Genomic DNA, 24,872 nt, shown 5'->3' with positions numbered 1-24,872 from the left:
ATCAGAAGGCTTAGCAAAATCTTAAAAAATCAGGGCGACACTGGGCCATTGGGTATTGGAACACTGGGTATTCTTTATTTAACCTTGAAACCTTAATTCACAATTAATTTCCTCCTAAATAATGCTTTGGTGAGCCAGAGGTTTCCCAGATGGCTCCCAAAACTGAGCTGTGAGGTTTCTGAATATTATCTGGAGGAGAAGGTTGTTGGATCCTCTACCCAGCTGCCCTCCCAGAGAGGTGTGAATGCCAGTGCCTTCCTTACGGATGATTTCTGGGATGTTCCAAGCACCAGGTGTGGGATGACAGATCTGACCCAGGCTGAGGGCTCTGCTGTGGGTCCAAAGTCTTGGCCAAGCTCCTGGGGGATGTGGTTGGGAGTTTTCAGTGCTTAAAGGCCTCCTCTGTGAGCAGACGAAAGGCTTGGAGGTGGGTGCCCATGTGGGTGTGCTCACACGGGCTGGCATTTGGGAGGGAGGAGGGAAAATATCACATGGAACAACTGCAGTATTGGGGGACAGGTCTGTGCTTGGGCCCATCTGGAGCAGAAGTTGTGTGAAATTATTCCAGGCTCTTTGCTAAAAAGAAGTTGTACTGATATAATTGGATTTTATTTCTGTTTGTTGTGTGGTCAAGCAGGTTGAAACCCCTGTGGGGACAGGGTAAAAGCTTTGAGTACATTTGCAGGGTGAGGATGTCCTGAGGAATCAGGCTGAGAAAGCTGGAGCAGTTCAGCCTGGAGAGGAGGAGGTTGTGTGGAGACCCCACAGTGCCTTCCAGGGTGTGAAGGGGCTACAAGAAAGCTGGAGAGGGACTCTGCATAAGAAAATTGAGTGACAGGACAAGAGGGTTCACCCTGAAAGAAGAGAGATTTAAATTAGATATTTGATTTAGATTAGATATTGGGAAGGAATTCCTCCCTGTGAGGGTGGTGAGGCCCTGGCACACCACCTGGTTCCCCAGAGAAGCTGTGGCTGCCCCTGAATCCCTGGAAGTGTCCATGTCCACACTGGACAGGGCTTGGTTAGTAGGGGTTAGTAGGAGGTATCCCATGGTAGGGGGTTGGAATGAGCTGAGCTTTAAGGTCCCTTCCAGCCCAAGCCATGCTGTGATTCTGTGGTTTTATGAATGAAGTAGCTGCTCATCTCTCTCATTTTTGTGCAAAACTTGCTGCCCTTCAGCCCTGGGCAGCACTGGCAGTGCAGTGATTCCCATCCCACAGAAGGATCTGGGAGCTGGGTGTCAAACCTTCTCCAAACGCCACTGGGCAGGAGGGGACTGACCCTGTGTCCTCCACGTTGCCCTTCCTTAGCTGAATCTTCCCCCTGATGTTTTAAGCAGCTTGTGGGTCGCTGTCTCCAGCTATGTAATCCTGCAGGACTGACAAGGCTGGAATTTATCTGAAATGCAGATTATTTTTTTTCCTGCTCCTGGTTTTCAGTTCCTGCCATGCTTCTCTTAGCAAGCGTGAGGGGGTGCCGGCTGGGTGCCGGCTTCAATTGCATCCAAACATGAAAAAAAGAAAACAAGTGGCAGATGAGAGCTCGTTTCCCCATCCTTCTGTCCGTGTCCAGCGGTTTCTAGGAGAGGGCAGTTCCCGGGGATTTTTGCCGCACGGTGCCTCTTCCCTGCAGCTGCCGCCGTGTCCAGCTGCTCGTGTCGCTGGGTCCCGGAGGCAGAGCCCTGCCGGGGAACCGGGGGCCCGGGCAGCTCCTCCGTGGGGCGGTGAGGCGTTGCGAGCGGGGCCGAGAGCTTTAAATAGGGGGCGCAGGGATGTGCGGCAGGGAGGGAAGGAGGGAAGGAAGCTCCTCCTGCCTGGACTCCACATCCCGCCTTCCAGAGAGGGCAGCATCCCTCGCCAGGGCGGGATGACACGGCAGGGAAGGGGCCCCCTCCCGGAACTGCTGCCCATGCGGCAGGTGCATGCATTTAAACTTCTCATTTCCACCCCTTCCTGGTGGAATTTTCTCTGCAATTCCGAATTCCCTCCTGGCCACATCATGATGTGATGTGCTGGTACAGGGCAAACACTGCAGCTGTGGGGTGCCTGGGGGGTCCATAGCCCAGAGGAAGGAGCTGGGCTGATGCCTGGAGCCTGGGAGAAGGGGACGTCTGGCCCCAGCCCAACTCTCACCTTTTCAGAGTCTCATTAGTGCAGAGCATCCTCACATGGATTTTCTCCTGCCAAAGCCTGGCCTTTCTGGTTCCAGAGTTGGCAAGGTGTTTATAGCCTCATGTTGGCATTAACACAGGTGTCATAAAGCTGATCTCAGGCTCTGGATCATGAGTTAAATAGGCTTGGTGGTGGTGCCTAGAACTGCTCCCCATGCAGACATTCCCAGTGCCAGGGGCTGCGGGCACAGAGGGGAAAGATGGGCTTGTACAAAATCCATAATTCACTTGATCTGCCCTGTAATTCAGTGTCTGGCAGCTGTAACTAAGTAGATCTGGGTTTCTTTCAAGCAGCAGCCCCAAACTGTTTTCCAGGAAGGAGTCAAAAAATGTCCAGAGGTTATTTTTGGCTGTGGCTGATTTATTCACAGGCTGATCAGCCAGGAGAGGAGTTATTCTGGTCCCACACTGCCCCACATAACACCAAGTGCCATGTGTGGGTGTGGTTTCCCTGGGAGACACTGGGGGAGGACACTCCTGTTTGTGGATGGAGCTCTCAGGAACCACCTTGGACCCCCTGTGTCCTATGAGCCAGGGGATGTGGGCTCTGTGCCCTCTCACCCTCTGTCCCTGGGGATGGACCTGAGCCCTGTGTCTGGGGTGGAAGGCTCTGTGCCTTACAATTCCCGCTCCATCCCAAGCAGTGCTCAGCTCAGTTGGGGTCTCCCTGGGTGACACCTGGATTTGGGGAGTGCAGGGAGTTGTTTCAGGGCTCTCTTGGGCATGGTGTTGTTTCGAGGCTCAGGAAGGGCCGTGGTGTCTGGGATGGTTTCTCTGCAGGATGTAGTGGCTCTGGTGCTCCTGGATTTTTCCCTCCTGTGTTTGCTTTCCCTGGTATGCTCTGAAGCTGAGCTCCTACTCTTGAGAAGGGGTGGTGGGAGTGAAGTGTGAGGGTGGCACCGCCAAATCCTGTTTTTCTCCTGTATCTGCAGAAGAGAATGTTTCTCTGGGGCATTCCGGTATGGCCACAGCTGGTTTCTGGCCATGGATTGGGATCTGCCAGGATGGGAATCACTGGGATGTAGTGCTGCTGGAGCCTGTGCCATCCCAGCGTGCTGGTGACGTGTCTCCCACCCGGCTGAGGGTGGAATCACTCTTGGCTGTGTCCCTGTGCAGAGATGCTGGCAGCAGCAGAGGTTCTGTCCCTCCAGGTTGCAGTGGGACTGGAGCATCAGTGAAGGCAATGTCCAGCCTGGATGCACTGCTGGATGAGCAAAGGGTACCCGATCCCCACATCTCCTGCAGCCAGGATTGTATCTGCCAGCAGTGTGGGCTAAGGCAAGCTGAGGAGGATTGAAGAGGCCATGTGGAGGTAGAGGAGCAAAAAACCAAAGCCTCTGAAGGATCCATGGGGATGTTGACCAACCCAAATTTTCAAGCTTTGCTGCTTGGAAATCCTGGCTGTGCTAGAGAGTGGATGGGTGGAAATCCTGGAGATTCCCATGTGCCTGTGAAGAGCTGCTGTCCCTGTTCCTCCCCAGCATCACAGCACCTGGAAGCAGATGTGCCTTTACTGGGACATGGGGTGGAGTCTCGGGTCACTGCCAGCATCCCTGGGAGAGCCTCCTCCCAGAACCCTTCTGGGGGCTTGGGCTCTCTGTGCACCATGTGCTTAATAACATGGCTTTGCTCATTTTAACCCATCAGGTTTTAATTAGAGCCAGAAGGCTCATCTCTCCTGACCTGAGCTGTCTTTCCTTTGATCCCAAATCCAGAAAGGGTTTGCTTTGCTGCTGTTAGCTATCTGACATCCAGATGTGCCACCCAGAGAGCAGCTTGTGTTTGATGGAGAGAGGATCTTCTCCCCAGCTTCAAAACCTGGATGATAATCACTTGATTACAGCCAACACTTTGGGATGCCATATTTAAAAAGAGCATTTTTTTCCTGCTTTTGATCATCTGCTTCTAGTTAGTTTTGTTAGCAGACTTTCACAGTGGCCATTTTTGGAGTAGGCAGCCAGAGCACCCCTGCAAGCAGAAATGGCTGTTGTTACATGTGTCCTTCATGTTTACACATTTATAGAGGAATTTTGTCTCCTAAACTGAGGCTGCCATGAGCCCCAGCACTGCTGAGCAGTGCCTGGCTCTCTGGGAGCACCAGTGTTGCTTTCAAATCACACATTGTCAATAAATCTCGTTCCGAGTGCCCTGCAGCAAATGGCATCAGCCTGCACGGGGAGAGCTCTCCCACACGTCCTCCTGCTGCCTAAAAATACCAGTGCTTGAATTCTCCAATGACTTGGCTATTGCACAGCCTGCATTCCTGCCTGAGATCCTGCTCAGGGCTTGGTGCAGGACATCTGCTGCACTTCCAAGGGCCACACTGCCCTCCAGATCTGCCCTTTAGGTAATGCAGCAGCTGCATCAGTTTGGGGGTAAATGAACATTTATTATCTTTACTCTCCGTGCTGAGAGGTGTGTTCCTGACCAGGGGTGTGGGGTCCAGGAGGGAAATGATGGCACTTTCTCTGGTGGCCACTGAGGGCCCATCTTATTGAGGTAAGGATGAGTTTTGGGGACTTCATGTAGCATCAAGCAAAATACCCTCAAAACCCTATGTTAACTCTGTGTGTGTCCTGGGAATCTGTTCCATCCTCTTTGTAAATAAACAATTTACCTTTTCACATCTGGCTTTGAGATGTGGGATACAGAAAAGGTGGCCAACTGTTTTGCTTTGAGAGCCAAGTCTCTGTTCAGTGGGTGAATGCAGAGGGCTTGCTGGTGTTTCCAGTTCACACAGGGCACTGGGCAGACTGGTGTGCAGGCAGCAGGCTCTTGTCTCCAGCAGCTTTCAGCCTCCTGACCCTGCTGGCTTGTGGTAGAGCAGGGAGAGCTCATCACTTGAACTATGAATGAAGCCAAGGGCTGATGTCATGTGCTGTGGTCTTGGGGGGAAGTGACAAACTGACTTTGTGACACCAACAGGGATTTGGGAGCAGAGCTGGATGTGATGGATGTGCAAACTGAAGTTCAGCACAGCTGGGAGATGCTGAGCTGTAAAACAGGAGTGATGCTCTAAAGGAACGTGTTTCTTTAGGAGACCTTGGATTGACCTTGGTATTTGGTTCTTCTGTCTCCATCTCCATGTGATTGTCCTGTTTGCTGCTGGGAGGTTCATGAGAGAGCTGGAATCCAGCAGTGCAGGAGCAGGGGCTCGAGGAACACATTCACAGGGCTGGCTGCTCCCTGGGAGCCCTACACCCTGCTGCAACGTGGTCAGGCCATGGACACAGGCATTGATGGTTCCCCCAGTCTTGCAAAGAAAAGAATGTTTATTTTCAAGGCTGGAAAGGTGAGGAAGGAAACCAGTCACCATCCCCAGCAGCTAGCAGACACTGTCTGCTTGATTTCCTCCTTTCTCTACTGCAACTCGAAGGAAATCCAACCACTGGAGATGCCAGGGAGGGGCTGTCACTGCCCTGGCCTGGGGATGAGTGTAGTGACCCATCAGGAAGAGCCACTGTGGTCTGTCAGACCAAGGTGTGTCAGGTCCTCCATCCACTCAGTGCCTGGACTTTCTCCTTCCAAGGACTCTTGACTCCTCATGGGCTGCCCTGGGGTGCCCTCAAATTGCCAAAACCCTGGTGTGGGGAAGGAAGCAGAAGAATCTTTCCATGCTGCTGCCTGCACCTGGAGCTTTCTCTCTTTTCTCTTGATGCAGGTGGAGAGGAGAATGACATTGGTCAGCTCCTGGTTGGTCACTCTTGAGCTGGATATTTGTCTGAATGTGTCCTCCCAAAAGTGTGAGAATTTGCAGGATTTATCCCCAAATCATAGCATCAAAGGCTCATAGAATCATTAAGGTCGGAAAAGGCTTCCAAGATCATCAAGTCCAACTTTTGACTTAATACCACCATGGCCACTAAATCATAATCAGAAGCTGCTTGTGATCACCCAGTTTAACCAGTCCCTGAGGCAGCTGGGACCTCGTGGTTTCCTTTTGCCCCTGTCTGTCCCCCTAGAGTGAACTGAGGCTTATCACTCACCACAGCTGCTGAGTGCACTTGGTGGTACCCAAAACACCTGTAAATATGAGAGGACTTCCAGGCCCGGGGCAGATGCTGATGACACCAGTAACCAGAGCAGGCTGGCAGGGGAGAGCTGGTCCAGACTGGTGGTGGGAGGAGAATGCTGAAGGTGATGGTGCAACTGGGATGGCTTTACTGCCTCTGTATTTTCCTCTGAAGGTGACAGTCTGGGTTTGGAAAAGTCCAACCTCTGTGCAGGCACAGCTCTCAAATCCCTCGACCTCACTCTGGGAGGAAATGTGTGAGGTTTGACTCTCACTTCTTGCTTCCCAAAGAGTGAATCTTGTCAGATTCGAGGGCTCTGGCCACACCGTGGCTGTGAATATGGGGCAGAGCCAGGCTGGCCTGGGGGAGCCGGGGCCGTGCCCGGAGTTCTGCGGGGGAGATGGAGCCGTGTGTCCACAAACGCAGCTCTTGGGAGGAGCTGGAGGGAGACGCCAGGAGAGGAGGATGCCGCCGGGGATGCGAGCGGCTCCTGCTCCAGAATTCCCGGCCCGGCAGCTGCGGCAGTGCCGGAGGGATCGGCGGGGCGGGAGCAGGGACGCGCTTTGTGTCCGCGCCGGGAGAGCGGCGGCAGCGGCTGCGGCCCGAGCTCCGGCGGGATGGAGCTTGGAGCTGCTGTGGCTGGGAGCGGGAGCGGGCGGCCCCGCAGTGCTGCGTGACGGTGACGGTGACGGTGACACAGCCCCGACACTCCCCTCCCCTCCCTCCCGGCAGCGCCGGGGCCGTGCGAGGCCGCGGCCGCCCCGGCTCGGCGGGCGGGTGCTCCCCGGGGGCTCAAAGGGACGGGTGTCCCCTCCCGGCTGATGCCAGCTGCTTTTCCACTCGGGATGGCTGGCGGCTGCACTCCCGGCCGTGCTGCTGGCACCGCAGGAGTGTCTCTGTTCCTGTCCTCGGGCAGGCACAGCAGAGCAGAGGTGACAGGAGGGCAGGATCAGCGCCTCTGGGAGGACGCTTCACAATCCGGGGGACTTTCACTGGCTCCTTGGGACCCGCTCGTCGGGGGTGGGGAATATCCCGGGGCTGCTGTCACCTGCAGTGCTATCACCCTCCTGACAGGCACGGCCTCTCCGGACCCCAAATTCCTCACAGGTCACCCAGGCACAGCTCTGGAGGTCAGCCCACCCCTGTAGTCACCAGCGTGGCTTTCAGAGCCATTCTTGGGTGGTTGCTCCCCCCACTTGTTCTGTCTGTTCAGCTTCCCCCATCATATCCCTGTTCTCGTCACTCATTATTTCTCTCCAGATGAAGGCTTTTTAATAACAGCTGACATTTCAGCCGTTTTTGAGTCATTTCCTTTCCTCTACTCCAATTTTCTTCATCTTCTTCATAACTAGGAAGCCTTTCTTTGTCCTTGGCCAGAGGGGAGGTGTCTGTTATTGCCTCTGTTATCATATTCCAGGGGGTTTGATTGGGTTAATGAAAATCCTTCTGTGTTTTTTTGCGTGTCACTTTCACTCCCATCTTCTTTAGCCTGGTTTCTTAAGGAAATTAAACCAAAAGCCTTGTTCCATTGTGGCCTTTACTCTCCCCCTGCTTGCTCTTGTGTGTGTTGGTCTCTGATGGGCTGGAGAGCTCAGAATGCTCAAAGGTTTGTGATGCTTGTTGGAGAGGACAGAGCCAGGGAACACCCCAGAGGGACCTGGGGCACGAGGTCAGTGGTGCAGGGCTGGGGCTCATTGCCCAGAGAACAGGGCTGTGAATCCAGCCAGGAATATGAGGGACAGCAGGGCTGTATCCCCCAGCCCATGACCTGGGATAACAGGCCACAGCACTGGGCTATTTGTGCTGCACAGCAGCTTTTCCTGAGCTCAGGAAGGGATTCAGAGGAGGATCCTGCCTCACAAATGCAGGGTTAGCCTGAGATTTGGGAGGCCTAGGCTGTGTTTGCAGGTGCAGACTCACACGTGGCTGTGCTCGAGGGCTTTTCCTGCAGCAGCAGAAGCTGCAGCTGCTTTAAGCTGGTCTCCTGGAGTGTAAACTGCAGTGACAGGGGAGCCGGAGGAGATTTTCTGCTCCTGCCCATGCTACAGCAGGGAGAGGCAGTAGAGCTTTCCCAGTGGCTGCTGCAAAATCTGATTCCTTTGGTGGCAATGTGGGTATTGTAGCAGTGCTGGTGAGGGAAATCTTGGGGGTCCTGGCAGAAGCACGATGTGGAGTCAGGAGCTCAGGTGTGTCGGTGGAAAAGGACCAAGGTGCTTGTTGGGGTGTCCTTGGAGCTTGTTGCCCTTTGCAGCAAGGGACAGGGCACCTCTTGTGTGTGTCCCCTCCTGTCCCAGCCCAGCCTGGGGGGACAGGGATCACCCCTTCCAGCTCAGAATATTCTGTGAGTCTGTGCCAGGCTGGGGAGAAGAGTTTGCTGGGAATTCGTGCAGCCTGGAGATGCTCTGCCCACACCTCACTGTGAGGGAGCAACGTGTCTGCCTGGCAGTTCAGCTAGGGACTCCTGTGCAGGTGCATCCCTGCTCCTTGGCACCAAATCTGCTGGGGAGCTGCACTCTGAAGGTTTCCCCCTTCCTTCATTTTGCATTTACCTCTGGTGTTTATTTTGGCAGCCTGTTTTGCTGATTTCTCTTCAACCAGGCCTGGCTTAGCTCCAGGCCCTTGCCCAGTCCCACTGCTGGAGGGAATTGGACTTGCCATTCCCACCTCCTGGTCCCTGGTCCCTGGTCCCACCTCCGCTGTGGTCCCTCCCAAGGTGAGGAGCCTACTGGGTGACACCCAGCACAAGGGCACTTGTAGTCTGGCAGTGGGTCCTTACCAGTTCCCCACAGGGTCCCTTCTGCTGGGGGATCCCCAAACTCGTGGTCTTGATAGAGGGGGACGCACAGAGGTGGCGCCACATTCCAGCTCATCCCATGCCCTTTCCACCTCGCTTGTGCTCTGCTGAGCACAAGGGCCTGGTGGGAAGACAGGGCCATGGTCACACATGATGCAGCTCTTTGGGCGTGGTTTGGAGCGAGGTTTCCTGTCCAGCTGTGAGAGAGACCTGGATGAACGGAGGAGAAGGGCTTGGCAGTGACCCCTGCTCGTACAGGTGCTTGCGCGGTTCCTCTTTCGAGGAAGCATTTCAGGCTTCCTTTGTTCTCTCCAGCCTCTCTTGTGATGGTGGTGAGCTGGGCTCTGTAATTGAGGAGATCTGAATAATCCACTGAGGAAGCTGCTAATTTGAAGACACGTCTGTAATAATTAAATCATTATCTGGAGGTAAGAGAGAGCAGATACCAAAACGAGGCTAATTAAAATCCAAACCCAGGATGACTTGGGCTCTGGGCCAGAGCAAAGCAGAGTCTGTTGGGGATGTCTTCATGTGTAATTGCTTTTCAGAACATCAGTACCCACCAGAAAAACCATCTGTTTCCCCTCAGGAGACTCAGACTGACCCAGAAACCCTCTTGCCTTGCCCTGTCCCATGTTCCCCAGACCAGACACAGCTGGAGGAGGCCACATACTTTGCAAAGGGGAGAGGAGATGGTGAGACCCATTTTGGGAGAGTGTTTGGTTCTTGAGCTTCAGGAGCTAGATTCTACCTTATCTCATTTCAGCCCTCAGAACTGGTTGATGCTCTTCAAAAATCCCTGAGAGCAAGGAGCAAGGTGGGCTTGGATCCATCCCTGCTCTATGCATGGGAGAGTTTGGACATGCAAAGGTGCCAAAGGGACCCAGTGCTTTCGGAGGAAAGTGACTTTGGCTGGAGGGAGAGGTGAATCCTGTTCAGGTTCACTCCACATCTGGGGTGGGAGCACCCTGGAGAAGCTGTATGGCCTGTAAGGATGCAGAGCACTCCTGGATGTGAGCCCAGCCCTGGAGCTCCCTGTCAGCTCTGAGCAGGTCCAGGCAGGTGAAGGTGGCTCTGCTGAGCTGAGAGATGGTGACCAACAACTGTGGTTGAGATGCTGGAGGGGAGAAAGGGCCTTTGGACAGCACCTCATGCTGTGCCATGAGGGTGGGAGATCTGCAGGGTGGGTGTAAATGTACATTCCCAGAGCTTCTGGGAGTGCTTTGCCTGTCAAGCCCAGAGTCCACCATGTTCTCCAGCAGGGCCAAGCACTTTGCAAAGGGTAAGGCACAAAAATTCCACCTCCAGTTACATGCCAATTGGATGCAGGGTAAATTTCATCCTTCTGAATGCCTGCACTGGATGCATTCCCAGGAAGCTGCTGCTGCTGTGTCTGTATGGGCTGAAGGTCCTCTCGTGGTGGTGGCAAGGTCTGGAATTGCTGTATTTCGGCAGGGAGACGATTGTAGCTGTCCAAACCAGGCACCTTCCAGGGCTGGTGAAGATAAATTGGTGCATTTACCCAGAGGAGACAAGGTCAAGGGGTTCTGTCTATCGACAGAACCCAGTGAGCATCACTCAGTGAATGTCCCCGGATCAGCACGACAGGTGAAGGTCACCTCAGGTGGGCTGGTGCCTGCAGGCAGCTCTGAACTTTGGGAGGTGGGAAGAGGGCACAGGAGGCTGGGCAGGGTGCCACTTCTGCTTGGGTGAGCATCTCACCAGTCCTGACACATGCTGGTTTTCCTGCCTGCGCCGCCCTGGGGAGGCTGCAGCTCTGCAGCAGCACAGCCTGGCGCTGCTGAATGCTGGGGCTCAGGGAGGGCCTGAACCCCCCCAGCCAGTGCTGCTGGAGCTGGGCTCTGCCTGCTGCCACATCTGCAGGAACAGGCACTGGGGGGTGTGCAAGGTCCAAAACTGTGTTGTAAAAGAGCCAGAAATTTAAAGCTGTCTGCAGAAATGGTCACTAAACCCTCTGGAGAGCGTTGGCTCAGCTGCTGTTCTTGGGTTGTGTGTGGAGAGAGATTCCCAGCCCCACGTGTCCTTTTGCCTTGTGAGCTTTGATATTCTCTTGGCTTTTAGTAGAGAGCACACAACATCATCAGCTCAGGCAGCAGATGTTTTCCAAGGCATTGGGATGTCCCCTTTCCTTCATTCCTCCCCCAAGGGAGTTTAAGGTGTCCTGGCCTCCATGTTTTTGAGTGTCCACAGGAGCAAACAGGGGGACCAGGTAGGAAACCACCCCACCTGCAGCTCTTCCCACCAATGGTGCACCAGTGTAATCACCCACATTTCCTTCCTTTGAAAGCCTGCTGAGCTGCAGAGGGGTCCCTCCTCTCCTGATGATGTCTCATGGACTGGCCAAATCCTGCTCTAACCTCCTGAGGTCATTCAGGGGATTGTTCCTGGTGCTGGGTTGGACAGGGATTGCAGCAACCTGGGATAGTGGAAGAAGTCCCTTGGCAGGGGGTGGAACAGGATGGGCTTGAAGGTCCCTTCCAATCCAAACCAGTCTGGGATCCTGTGAACTCAGCGTATGCAGGAGCCCCCAGAGTACTGGGGGTGGCAGAGTGCTGTTCCTGGGGGCTTTGGGCCAAAGAGTGAAATGGGTTCCATGATTTTTGGGTGCCCTTTGGGGATGATGGGTGGAAGCAGGGGTCAGGCTCGGTGATGCCATGGTTGGGGCTCCCCTTTGGGTGTGCTGGGATGGCCATGGGAGCCTGTGGGTAGCACAGTGAGGACAAGGGCAGAGCTCCCGAGGCTCCCGTGCCAGGCAGGGCAGTCCCTGGGGACACCGAGGACACTGCATTAGCTGGGTTCCATGGAGCTGACATTTGAGAGGGAGCAAGTTAAAAATTGAGTTGAACTAGTGTCTGGTGCTGGATTTTGAGATGATATGTGCCCAGATGAGAGCTCTGCTGCCATGGGGGAGGGCTGCCACCCCTCTGCAAACCACCACACTCCTCACGCTTTCTGGAGCAATTTGGTGTTGCTTCCCTTGATTGGAAGGGAAACACCACCCTTCCCTTTCTCTGTTTTCTCCAATACACAAACAGGAGGAGAGGAGCAGTGGTGGGACATGCTGTTTCCTCTGGTCCCTCCCTCTGCTCATTCCATGCTGGGTGAAGCCCTCAGGGGCTCTGCTTAGAGCTCCCTGCTGGATCCAACACAAATCTTCACATTCATGCAAACCTTGATTTATTCTTCCTGATCTTTTCCAGTACTTGGGATTTCTGGAGGGAACTGAACTTTTATATCCCTTTATATCCCGCTTTTATATCCCTTATATCTTCCTTGTGGCCTATATCCAGGCGGAATGAGCTCCAGATGGAGTTTTTTCTTGGCAGGCTATTTTTGAGGTGCTTTTTGTGGTTCCTCTGATGCTTAATAAGGGCTGAGCTAATCCTACAATTCTCCTAAAGAGGAACAACTTGAATTTTCCTTCTGAAGCACAGCATCTCCAGGCCCTCTGCCTCGTTGGTGCCATGAGTGGGCGCATCCTCCCCTGTGTCAGGAGTTGGGATGTGCAGGGCTGAGACTCCCCAAGAAAGTCCTTTCTTGCATGAAACAAGGCTTAAAATGCCAGACAGGAGTAGGAGGAGTTCTTCCTGCAGCACTGTGGCTTTGCCTGTGCCAGGTGTACTGGGTGTGCCAGGTGTGCCGAGTGTGCCAGGTGGGCTTTTGCTGGGGCTCATTTTGGGGGCTCACTTTGCCCCTGAAGGATGTGGGTTGAAGATGTGACCCTGCTCGATGTGGATTTAGACAGAGTAGACAGGGCTCCAGTGCCTGAGCCTTGCCCCCAGCCACCCAGAAATGTCACTGTCCTCAGCTGTCCCCACACGGCTGCTCCTGCCAGGTCCTGTGGCTGTCAGGGCTGTGATGCTGGGAGCTGACACTGCCCTGGGCCCTCCCAGCACGGGCACTTGGGAACAGCACCAGGGACATTCCAGCCTGGATTGGGGGGCTGGTTATCTCCATCTCTGCCTGCTCCTTGGACTCATCCTTGAATCCAACGGGTGGATTCATTCACCCATTCCAAACCAGCCACGGTGCCGAAGGAGCCCGGCTTGGCAAGGGAGGGCTGTGGTTGTCCATGGTGTGAGGGTGCTTGGGAGGAGGAGCAGGTTTCAGTCAGGCAGTGATTTAACCCCACGCTCCTGCCTTGTCCTACATGGAGCTGAGCACCCACATGTCCCAGCAGAGGTGGAGATGCTTGTGGTAAATCCTGTGAGGTTTCCTTGCCAAACGTTGCAGAGCTGTCCCAGTGCTGGATCTGCTCAAAGCCTGAGTGTCCAAAACTGAGAATCCCACTGATGTCCCACTGCCCGCCACTGCACCGGGGCAAAAGCTCGCCAGGAACTAGCTGTGCTATCAGCAAAGGGATCAAGTAATTGCTAAAGCCCCTTAGCACAGGCAAGGAGCAACAGAAGGGATGAAAACAAGGGGGCATCTTCCCCACTCCCTGTCACCTGAGTTACTGAAAGCATCCCAGTCACCTCTGCTTGGGGTCATCCAGTGCCCAAGCCATGATGTCACCACTCTTCTGGAACAGGATGGACCAAAACCTCCCGTGCTTTGGGAGAATGGAGGAAAGGGGAACCCTGCCTGGATTGTCTGCAGGTGGCATGGGGAGCACAAGGGGAACCTGGGGCACAGGCTCGCTGCTGTTGTCTCTGTTTGTGTGCAGGAGTGGTTGGTGGTGAGTTGCTGAGCTCTGGACGCCTCCCCAGGGCCAGGGTCGTGCTCCAGGACCACTGGTGTTCCCTTGCAGGTTGTGGTGCCTGCAAAACCCCAAAGTGTGATGCAGGGATATGTTCCTGAGCCTGCTGTGGTCCAACCTGAGGCCAGTAGCACTGGACACATCCCTGCTTGGTCCAATGTGGTTCTGAACACCCTCTAACACTTCCCAAATTTCACTGAAAGCCCTATCTGCCTCTTCCCTGACTCCAAACTACCTCCCTGGGCTCTTCCTCAACCTCACCCCTAATTTAAAGTCTGGTGAGGGATGGTTGGCCAGGGCTTGGAGCATCCTGGCCTCGTGGATGGTGTCTCTGCCCATGGCAGGGGTGGAACTGGTTGAGCTTTCAGGGTCCTTTCCAAAGTGAACCATTCCATGATTCTGTGGTGGCAGAATGCTGGAGACCTGCTCCAGCAGGGCAGGGAGTGGGATTTCACTGTGGGCCTCAGGGAGTTCACTGAGCCCCTTTCCCCTTCCACCAGTCACAGAGTTGGTGGCTGAATTTTACACTGGGAACTGGGCAGATGTGCAGCTGATGTGCAGGACTGGTCATCACTGCTGAGGCTCGTGGCAGGGAGGGCCTGCTGAGGGTGTGGAAGAGATTCCAGTGGGATGGGTGGTACAGGGGAAACCCTGAATCTTGGGCAGACCAGACATGGAGGCTCCTCAGGTGCACGTGGGGTTTGCCCTGGGGTTTCTCTACAAGCAGCAGCCTCCCCTATGCCCTGGGCTGGGTGTGGGTGCCAGGGCCTGGCTGAGTGGAGAGGCACCTCTACAGCATTTGGCAGGGCTCGGGTGCACCCGTGGCACAGATTTCCTCAGCCCCCCTTGGAGCTGGTGACTCTTCCCTCCTCGCTGAATAAATTAGCACCACAAGTGCTCAGGGGGTGTGACTAAAGCAGGGCAGCGCTGGTTTGGCAGCGAGGGGGAGGCCCCCCGCTCCAGCCCGGCAGGCTCCCAGATGAGATAACTCCTCAGCAGAAGTGTCATGGGGGCGGGAGGGATGTACCCGTGGCAAAACCTCTAGTGAAATCATGGAAAATCACCAGCCATGCCTCTATGTCTCAGCAAGGATTGAAGCTGTGCCCTGCCCATGGGGAGACTGAGGCACGAAGACTCACTTTCCCAAAGGTAAGGGGACTTGGCAGCGATGCTGCCTCTGTGACAAGCGCAGGATTTTCTCTCAATGGTTGTGGATCACTTCCCTGTGCCTTGTTCTCTGTCAGAGGAGTCTGCATCCACCTTGGGCTGGAAACCAGCCCGATTGCTGGGATGGATCCCAGTGCTGCGTTCCCTGGCAGAGTCAGGGGCTGGTTCACCTCAGTGTGCTGCTTCTGTAGGGAATGTGTTTCCTTCTCTGCTGCTGTTTAAAGTAACCTTCCTTGAGAGAGAAATCAAAGACTCTTGACACGTCAGCATGAGGAAGGACTTCTTTCCATGGAGGAGGGCAGAGCACCAGAGCAGCTGCCTGGGGAGGGCGTGGAGTCTCCCTCCCTGGAGACATTCCAAACTCACCTACATGTGTTCCTGTGGCACCTGCTTGGGGTTTGACCCTGCCTTGAGAGGGTGTTGAACTACATGGTCTTCAGAGGTCCCTTCCAACCCCAACTATTTTGGGCTTCTGGGATTCTGTGATTTCGGCCTAACAAAGCAAAGGACAGGGGGTTTGGTTGCAAAGTTATGAACCAGAAGGATGGATGAGCCATGTGACGCACAGCAGAGCAGCAACTGGAGAAGGAAACGGTTGTAACTGGAATTGTGGCATTTTTGTGTTGGTTTGGTGGCTGCTGAAACCCCTCCTTGTCCCTGTGGATGGATCTGAGTGCAGACCACAGCCTGGAAGAGGGATGTGAGCTTGGTCTCATGGATCAGGTGCATCTGTCTCCTCCCTTCCGGGGCACATGGTGGTTTTCCAACCTCTTGTGCACCAAAGGAATTGGGATTTCTCCAGGATTTCCACACCCCTGGCTTTCAGTGATGCCGCTGGGTGCAGATGACTGGAGTGGGGTGTGATTACAGGATTTGGGGGTTTGGTTTGTGGTTTTGCTGGTGAACCCCTCGCGCTCCAGCTCGTGTTCCAGCACCACAGTCTCGTGCTCCTCCAGAACACTCCCTGTGCTTCCACATGTGCCCTTGGGATCCTCAGGGCTTCTGCAGCCTCCTCTGACCTGCAGTCCTCCTTGGAGTACCCTGAGATCCCACCTTTCTCTGGGGTCAGGGCAGGACACATGGCCCACTTTGGAAACAGGGAAACTGAGTCAGGACCCCCAACACGACCCCCACAACACGTCCCGAGGTGACAAAGTCCTGTGGACTCCTGTAGGTGTCTGTGTGACCGTGTTTGGGTGCCAGCTCTGGGGGCTCCGCTCCCTCCTCCCCCCCAGGGCCCGGCACAGATTTTGGCTCCTCGTCTGACAAGGTTTTGCTGAGGAGCAATTGTGTCTCTGCACAATGAGGAGCAGGTGGCTGTCTGAAAATACCCTCTGGAAGTGGTGTGTAATGCCTCCCCTCCCACTGGGAAATATAAATACCAGTGCAATGCTAGCATTTACTGCTCCCTGCAAAGAAACTGTCAGATCTGGACATTTTTCCTTGTAGATTCTCCTCCGGTTTAGCAACTTGAGTGAGCAAGGGTTAAGGTGGGAACTGCTTCATGGGTTTGAAGCAAGTCTTTGGGGCAGAAGTGTGTCCTTTAGGGTAAGATATTGGGAGGACCTGCCTTTTATTGCTTGCAGTGTCCCCTGTCCCCACCCTTTGGGGGCACCCAGGGCTTCCCATCACCTGAGACAACTCCAAACCCTGGAGATGCTGCCCGAATGTCCTGTTCTGCCACTGCTGCATCTCCCACAAGGGACAAGTTGGACATTGTCCCACTGAGGGCAAAGGACACACTGCTGCAGGTGTGGGGACCCCAGGAGACCTCCTAGACCTGGATGAGAGAGGAGGCACCTCTGCGTCTTTCCTCAGGTCTCCACCACGTTCCCAGCCCCAATCTCAGCAAATCCATCTCGCTTTTTGGAACAGGAACCCAATCCTCTGCTGCTGAAAAATGACACCTTATTTCCAGCCAGAATGCCTCATTTCCCTTGTTATCCCTGGGTGTCCTGGCCACGGGCAGCCTCTGGCACCAGCCAGGGACCATCTGTGCAGTTCCCTGCCAGCGGTGGGGCTGTGTTAGGGAATTTGGAAGCACTGTTACCATGTGGGTCCTATGGAAAACTGAATCTTCCTTGTCCTTCTCAGGGGACTGGAGGTCCCAAGAGGCTGCAGTATATCCTGGGAATAAATGAGGGGACCTGGGAGAAAAGCTGGGATGAGGCCGTATCTTTTCCCAACCTCTAATTACCACATCTCTCCCTGAGGGTAGAAGAAATGGGCTCTGTGGCTTGGTAGAGATGGTGAGGATGTTCCCACTCTGCCATGCCACTGCTCAGAGGGTCACTACTGACCTTCCCTGGGGTGGGCAAGGGTGGATTGGTGGCTCAACATGTCCTGGCTGCTTCCAAGTGGTGTCTGACTTCAGTGAGGGTGGGCAGGACTTGTTCTGGGATGTGCCTCTGTCTGCAGGGGCAGTGTTTGGGATGAACTTGCTGGGAATGCCAGGATGCGACACTTGCAGCCTGTCCTGGGGTCACAAGTTCCTGAAAGGTAAAACTAACAGCAAAAGGGCATCGGTCTCTGGTCCCTCCTGGATCTGGCAGAGAGGGGTCAGTGTGGGAGGTCAGTGTGAGCTCTGGATCTCGAGTTTGGCCGGCTGGGCAGAGGGGAGGCTTTTCCTGTGCCTGGGAGCTGGGAGTGGGGGATGCTGGTGTGGGCTCTGCCACCCCAACTCTGCTTCCAAGGCCAAGCTGGGCAGCTGAGGAGGATTTTCCAGGAGCAGAAAAGATCAGAGCGACATTTTTATGGGATGATCAATCTCTGAGAGCATGTTGCCTCCAAGGAGTGTGTTAAAGCCTCTTTGCCAGCTGCCTGCTGGGTGATGGTCCTGCTGACAGAGCCACCGAGGCTTTTCTCTTCCTCTTGTCAGGGCTGGGATGGGAGCAGAGCCGTTCAGAGAGGAAACACAAGGCTGTCTCTATCCTCTGTGTGTGGGTAAAGCTGTGGGTGCTTCTCGCCCTCATCGGGAAGGGAAAGCCAGGGTGCTCCCTGGGACCCAGCATCCCACGGGCAGCCTGACTCACTGCTGAGCTGTGCTGAGCAAATCATCAGCTCCAGGGCAAAAACCCCTTCTGCTCCCCATCAGCTGCTCCACGTCTGGGCACCTTCGTGAGGAAGTGGCCTCTCTGAGCAGGCAACATGTGATGGTGCTGTTTTCCATCCCAGAAAGGGGGGAAAGCATCGTTTTGGGGTGGAGGGGGGAGGGATAGTAAAGCAAGCACGTTTTCCCTGGCAAGAAACCTGCTCCCAGCAAGCCTGTGCCTGGCAGCCCCACGGGACTAAAAATACCCAGCAAGGGCTGGAGCTGTGCAGTGTGTGTTTGCTCAGCTCCCAGCTGTCTCCTTGCAGCCTCTACCCAATGATTATCCCAGCACTTAAGGCCCTCTAAAGCCAGGCAGGAGCATTTAGGGAGTTCTCCCAGAGACTTGTGAAAGGTTGAGATTTACAGGCACTAATTGGGAGCGAGCTCAGGCCCCTCTGACCTCCAGCAGCAGAGAGCTGCTCTGGGTGTGCCCTCGCTGCTGCTGCAGTCACAGCAGAGTGTGGGGGGTGTCTGGCTTGTCACCCACACTGATGTCCCCAAGGTCCTTCGAAGTGACTGCTGGCGTGTGTGGGTTGGCCTGGGAGCTGCTAAGCTTTGCTAGGTAGGGACAGAGCCTGGGTGTGCCTCCTCCAGCTGGGCTTCCTGGGAGAGGCACCTGGGAATGGGTAAGATTCTCTTGCTTTTGGAGCATGGAGAAAAGCCCAAGGTTTGAGGTGGGACAGAAATGAGGGGAGTTGACCCTGGAAAGGAACTTTCTGCACATTCCTGCTCGTGTGCACATCTCTGGCTCCATGGATGTTGCTGTATCCCTGTCCCTGTGTGCACATCCCTGCACACTCACCTGTGCCTGTTGCTTATTGAACTCTTCCTGCTCACAGGCCTTGAAGACAGCAGGGATCAAACCCAGCCTGGTCCTGGCTCCTTCACGTGCCATCCCAAGTAAACCCTTTGCATCTGCCCTGACTCTGGGTGTTGGCCCTTCCCAGAGCCTGAGCTACTCCTGGGACTTGTGCTGTTGCTGTGAAAGCTGCAGTGGTTGAATCCAGAAATGATCACTCACATATCCGTGGGGCGGGAGAGCTCCTGTGGTTGTTAGAGGAAGGGATCTATGATGGGGATGCTGGAGGCAGCTCAGTGCCTGTCCTCGGATGTGGACGGTCCCGCTGCAGTGCAGGGAATTTTCCCCTCTTGCATTTTGCCTGGTTCCAGCCAGGATGGGCACACGGGGCTGGATTGTGTCCAGAGCCACACTCGGAGATGGCAGAGCACCCCCCTGGATTTCTCTGCCAGGGACCCTCTGGCAGAGGGATTCTCAGCGTGCCACAGCATTGTGGGAGGCACAGAGAGCCCCAAGAGCCCTGGGCTGGTTTTCCCCACCTGTCTGGGAGTTTCAGGCCAGTCCAGGGAGGCTTTGGCTGCTCTCTGTGGTAGTGGGAGGTCTCACCCTTCTCATAGAGCTGCTCCAGCTGCAGGGGTTTGTAGCAGCTCCTGCCTTACACCTCTGTTTGTGTCCTTGGTGGTCCAGGACGAGGGGGGATGTGACCTCCCTCAGTGGAGACATCCCCAGACCCTGGGCACAGAGGAGCTCTGAGTAGCCAACGTTGCCTTGTCCAGGAGAGTTTGATGCTTCACTGAGCATCCTCAGGGACAGGGCACAGAGGCTTTTGGGGACCAGTGGAATGGGATGAGTCCATCCTGGACCAGCTGTGTAAGATCCCTGTGATTCTGTGATCACCCTCCCCAGGCTGAGGGACCGGCTGTGCTCATCTCCCCATCTCCCTGCACAAGCACACAGGAATAACAGGATGTGACTGTGGGCAGGAGCAGGTTTGCAGTGAAACAAAACCCCCCCAGAACAACCCATGCACGAGCTCAACCACGGGGGAAGCAGAAAGAAAATCAGCTCTTGGATGTAAATCTGTGCCTCTTCCTGCACTGTGTGGGTCCAGCCCCATGGGGGTGTGGGAAGCTGCCCTGGCCCTGCTGGAATTGGCAATTGGCATCTGCAGAGTCTTCTCTTGGTAATGGTGTCTCTCCTTTGCAGCTGGGATAAATTTCCATCCCATCGTCACTCCGGTCAGATTTATGTCTTGGTCATTCCCTGCAGCATTTCCCTTCCCTGAGGGCTTGCAGGGCTCTTCCCTCTGTGCCTTGATTAATATCTCTTAATTAATCTGCTAATTTCTCCCAGTTCCCCACCAGCAGCTGGCTGGGGCCGTGCCCATGGGGCTCATTTTGCCATTCAAGTCGTGCTCAGGAACTGCCGGACTTTGCCCAGCCTGGGTGTTCCTTCTCCATGCTCATCCCTCGGGCAGAGGCACAGCAGAGGAGGGGTCATGCAAGTCACCTCATTTAGGCTTTGCACCCAAATTAACAGGACTTAGCCCTGGGGTAGGACTGGTTTCTGCTTTTCTTGGCCCTGGATCTCCCTGGAGTCTGGGACCTCTTAACCCCAGGAAAGCTGGCAGGGAGCCACATGCCTGTGGGTACCCCTGGGCTGTTCATTAGGGGTGGTAGAACTGGAAAGCATTTTCCCTGCTTAATTACAGGGATGAGGCTCATGTCCAACTCAACCCAAGGAGAGCAGGGGCTGCAATGGTCCCCTCGCCCTGTGCCTTTTGCTCCACCAGCCTTGTTTTTATGGGATCCTGCTGGGGTGGTGTCCTGGTTTAGGGCAAACTGGGAAGAAAACTTCCAAAAGGGGGACCCCCAGAAAGCAAACCCACATGGGCCCTCCCCCCACCTGATTCGGGAAGAATTTCCTTGGAGAGAAGTGGAAAAAACCTGTTTATTTAACAGGAAAAGCACTCCCCAGCACAAAAAATGAACAATACCAGATGACAAAAATAATTCATTGCTCTGAAGAGATGACAAATTCAGAAAATCTCTCCAGTGGGTGGTTGCTCTCATATCAGTCTCTCCAGCACTGGGAAAGGCTGCTGCCCAGAGCAGGCCCTGGCAGGCCACAAAGTGCAAGCTCTCGGTGTTTCCCCGGGTCCCAGTCCAGAGCAGATTTGAACAGTTCTCAGAAAAGGGAAAGAAAAAAATAACAGTCCAGGGAAAACTTCTCTGCCTCAGCTAGCTAAACTAATTAAAAAGCAAAGGAGCACTGTGTTCTGCCCTGTCTGTGCCCAGATACCACAGTGGAGTTCTGAGTTCCAGCAGCCTGTGGAGGAGTGAGTACAGTCTCTGATAATGATAACAAACTCTCTGCTGCTTCTTCTCCCCGCCTTTGCTCTCAGAGCCAGTCTTGAAAGCACAGAATATAATATCCAGCATTAACAGGACACATGACTGGGGATATAAGCATCATAAAGTCGCCCTAGGACAGATGGGATGTCCTCAGGGCAGTTATCCCATGAATTCACAATTACCCTGGTCTTCCACGTCCCAACAGCCAGGATGGAGTGTGAACAACCCTCAAAGCTTCAGGACAGTGTTACATGTCCACAACAGGTTTTGTGCCACTTGAGGATCCAATCTGTGAAGGGAGGAGAGGACACCACCTGTGGGACAGCCCTGTCCTATGTCCCTGAAGCTGGCTCTCAGCGTCATGCAGGATGCACAGTGAGGAGCTGCTGCTTTTGCCAGAGCCTCACTATTTTTAGAGAGTTTTTTGTGTCAGACTTCCCCTCAGCTGATGAGCCAATGTCATCCAAAGAGCAGAGTTCTGATTCCCCTGCTCTGGCAGTGTCTGGTGTGACAAAGGCACCTCCTCACAAGTGTCACCTTTCATCAGGGCAGGTCCCTGCTGTGCCATTGAGCTGTTGGACACAAGAGCTTTCATCCCAGCCCAAAGGGCCAGAACAGGCTGCTCTGGCCCAGGCCTGTGTGCAGGTCCTTTTTATCCATGTATGTGGGGGAGAGTTTGAAGGGGAAGTGACAGAGAATCACAGCTGGTTTGGGCTGGAAGGGACCTTAAAGCTCATCCAGTCCCACCCCCTGCCATGGGTAGGGACACCTCCCACTATCCCAGGTTGCTCCAAGCCCCGTTCAACCTGGCCTTGAACACTTCCACAGCCTCAGATGCATCCACAGACTCAGAATATTCAGACCTATCCTTGAGCATTTCATCTGGAAAGTTTAAAACTGGAGCGGGGCCTGCCCTGGAAGCAGCACTAGACCAGCACTCCTCACCCTGGGCCTGCCATGTTGTGTTTTGCTGCTCAGCTTGAGCCCTGCTCATGGTTTGTCCCCTGGCACAGATGGTGACCAGGGTGGGCAGGTCCCCACGGTGGCTGGGGTGGCAGTGTCACACTCACCCTTGCTGCTGGGGACCCTCACCCAGCTGCAGAGTGCTGAAGTTCCCCCACAGGACTGTGAATCCCCACCTGGCACCTTGTCTGGGATGGTTTAGGGAAGGTGGGGCTATGGGTTCCAGCATCAGCCCTGGGCTGGGTTCTCAGGTCCAGCCGTGCTTTAATCCAGCCTATATATTGCCCAAATGTCAGCTCTGCCTCTTCCCTCCAGCCTCTCATCCGTGGTGCTTGTGCTTGGGCAGGAAGTTGGGGATGCTGCTGCCTTCATCCCCTGGGAGAGCTTTGACCAAGGGAGGATGTGCTGGAGTTCAGTTGTCTCTGAACCGCTGGGCCCAGCACGTATGTCTAGAGGAGGGGGAACATTAACCCAATAATTGAACTCATTTGTTGCTGTGACTTCCTGCCAGCTTTGGGCTAAACTCAGGCTGGAGCCTGATTTTCTGCAAATTCCCTGAGGCTGGGAAACAGCGGGGCCACAGGGGCCATGGGCAGCCAGGAGTTCCCTGGAGTGCATGGGATCCTCGCCCAGGATATGTGAATGCCAAAGAGATTTGCAGGATTTTGGGTGCCCGGGTTGCTGTTCCCTGCAGCTTGGTACCATCCTGGATTTGGTGTAGTGGCACAGGAGGTACAGCCTGGCACAGCCCATTCATGTGGGCGCTGAGCCCACCTCAAGGGTTTGATGGGGGGCAGAGGGGTCTGGGCAGGTCTCTGGGCATTTTGGGGGCAGCAGGAGGGATCTGATCTCTGTTCCCTCTGCCACAGGTCACTGCTGGGTATTTGAAGAACTGTGATGCTCAACAGAGACACGCTTCCACGTCAGCAGCAACACCTCATCCAGCCTTAAGGAAAACAGCCCGTCCTCACCAGAGTCCCCCTCAGCATGCCCAGGCAGCCCAAACATTTCCTGGATCCTCCCTGTGCTGGCTCGGACTCTCCATTGGGACAAATCCTCAAGGATCGTTTTGTCCCCCTCTGAGCAGCCCGGACGCTGCAGCCCCTTGGAAAGGCATCAGGGAGGTGACACACAGGCCCCCAGAGAGGTGACACACGGGACCCAGGAGAGGTGGCAGCGGGAGCCGGCAGTGACGAGCAGCGAGCAGGGCACTGGTGACTGCGAGGACCCTGTTGGTGCCCAGGACATCCCTGTATCCTGCTGGAGTGATGCCAGCTGCTGCTTAGCCCACAGGAGGAAGGGATGGGGAGTCCCTCTTCTTGAACACCGCACTGTCCCCTCCCGTGCTGGCTCCCCTGGCCCCCGGGAGCCCGCAGTGATGTGACCTGTGCTCAGCACATCCCAGCCCCGTCGGGACCCTCCCCCAGCCAGCCCAGCCATGATGTGCGAGGTGATGCCCACCATCAGCGAGGGGGACCCGCTGGGCCCCCCCCAGGGCTCGGAGGCAGACGCTGACTTCGAGCAGCTGATGGTGAACATGCTGGACGAGAGGGACAAGCTGCTGGACACCCTGCGGGAGACGCGCGAGACGCTCGCCGTCACCCAGAGCCGCCTGCAGGAGACGCTCCGGGAGCGGGACCAGCTCCAGAGGCAGCTGAACTCGGCACTCCCACAGGTGAGGACCTGCCCTGGCATGAGCAGAGCCTGCCCTGAGGCACTCGAGGGGGATTGGGGCTTAGCCCATGGCCCTGACAGGGTTGGCTTGGTGTGACGGTGGTGACGCTGCCGCGAGTCTTGTACCTCATGTCAACAGTAAATCCTGTAGGTTCTCTCAGGCCAAGCCACAACCAGCTGGGACATCTCCCCTTCTCCTCTGTACCCTTGCTGGTCTTTGAGGACGGGTAGGAGTGCAATCCCCCTGTCCGCAGGGGAATGGATTTGGAGAAGGGGCAAAACCTCCCCAAGGACACCCCAGGGTGAGAGCAAGGCAGATGCAGAGCCTTTGCTTCCTGTGGGGTCAGTCAGACTGCTGGGGGACAGCACCTGGGGAGCAGATAGCTCATTTTGGGCAGCACATCTGGCTTTCTGCCTCCAGTCAACTTCTTGGGATGTCAGGAGGTATTGAGCCCACATTGGCACTTTAGATGGGGACATGAACCATTCATCACTCTCCTTCCCCAATGTGCAGAGCAGCCCCACTGCTGCTCCTTCTCTCGCCAGGAGGGCTCCTTTCCATCATCCCCATTTCCCAGTGGGGCAGTGGGACTTCTGTGTCTCAATCTTGGTCCTGAGAGGGGACGCTGGAGGCAGAGCTGGTGCAGGGTGGGGACTGGGACATCTCAGGGAGCAGAGGACAGTGAGGCTGCCAGAGGTCCATGCTCAGTGAGGAGCCCAGGGCTTGGGGAATCAGGGCTTGCCTTGGGGCTTCTGCTGGTGCTCTGCTCCTGGTTCCTCCACCTGCAGGACCCTCTCCAGGTACTCCAGAGGCCTGGTCTTGATTTCCACAAAGATATTAATTCATGCTAGAAGAGGGTGAGGTGGATGAGTCCAGTGTCACAGGGCTGTGCAGGATGAGTCTGAGCTGCCCACCATCCCTGTGGGGTCTTTTAGGATAGCACAGTATCCCAGGGCTTAGACTCGGGGTAACAGGGATTTTGGGGAGCTGTTGCTCTGCTCCATTGTGGGTATGGTGTGGGAGGAGCCCAACAGCAAAGGGAAGCAGGAGGCTTCAAATGTTTGCATCTGTTCTAACTCTGCAGTGCTAAAACCTGAGATCCTCCTTGCCTGGGTGTTGGGGTTTG

At 55.1% G+C, this 24,872-nt stretch overlaps 1 protein-coding gene across 5 annotated transcripts in view; it reads left to right on the top strand.

Moving 5' to 3' along the window:
• Positions 1-24,872, top strand: part of PPFIA4 (PTPRF interacting protein alpha 4) — a 59,725-nt gene that overhangs the window by 2,913 nt on the left and 31,940 nt on the right. For all 5 annotated transcript variants that reach the window (XM_038162478.1, XM_038162480.1, XM_038162477.1 and 2 more), the window contains exon 2: positions 22,941-23,746. In XM_038162478.1, coding sequence (XP_038018406.1) covers positions 23,510-23,746 — 237 coding nt within the window. In that variant the 5' untranslated portion in view covers positions 22,941-23,509. The remainder of the gene's footprint in view (positions 1-22,940; positions 23,747-24,872) is intronic.

This window comes from Motacilla alba, chromosome 26 (assembly GCF_015832195.1).
Source record: "Motacilla alba alba isolate MOTALB_02 chromosome 26, Motacilla_alba_V1.0_pri, whole genome shotgun sequence".
Classification (NCBI taxonomy): Eukaryota; Metazoa; Chordata; class Aves; order Passeriformes; family Motacillidae; genus Motacilla; species Motacilla alba.
Note: the sequence above shows the minus strand (reverse complement) of the source record. Positions and strands in the feature narration are given on the sequence as shown.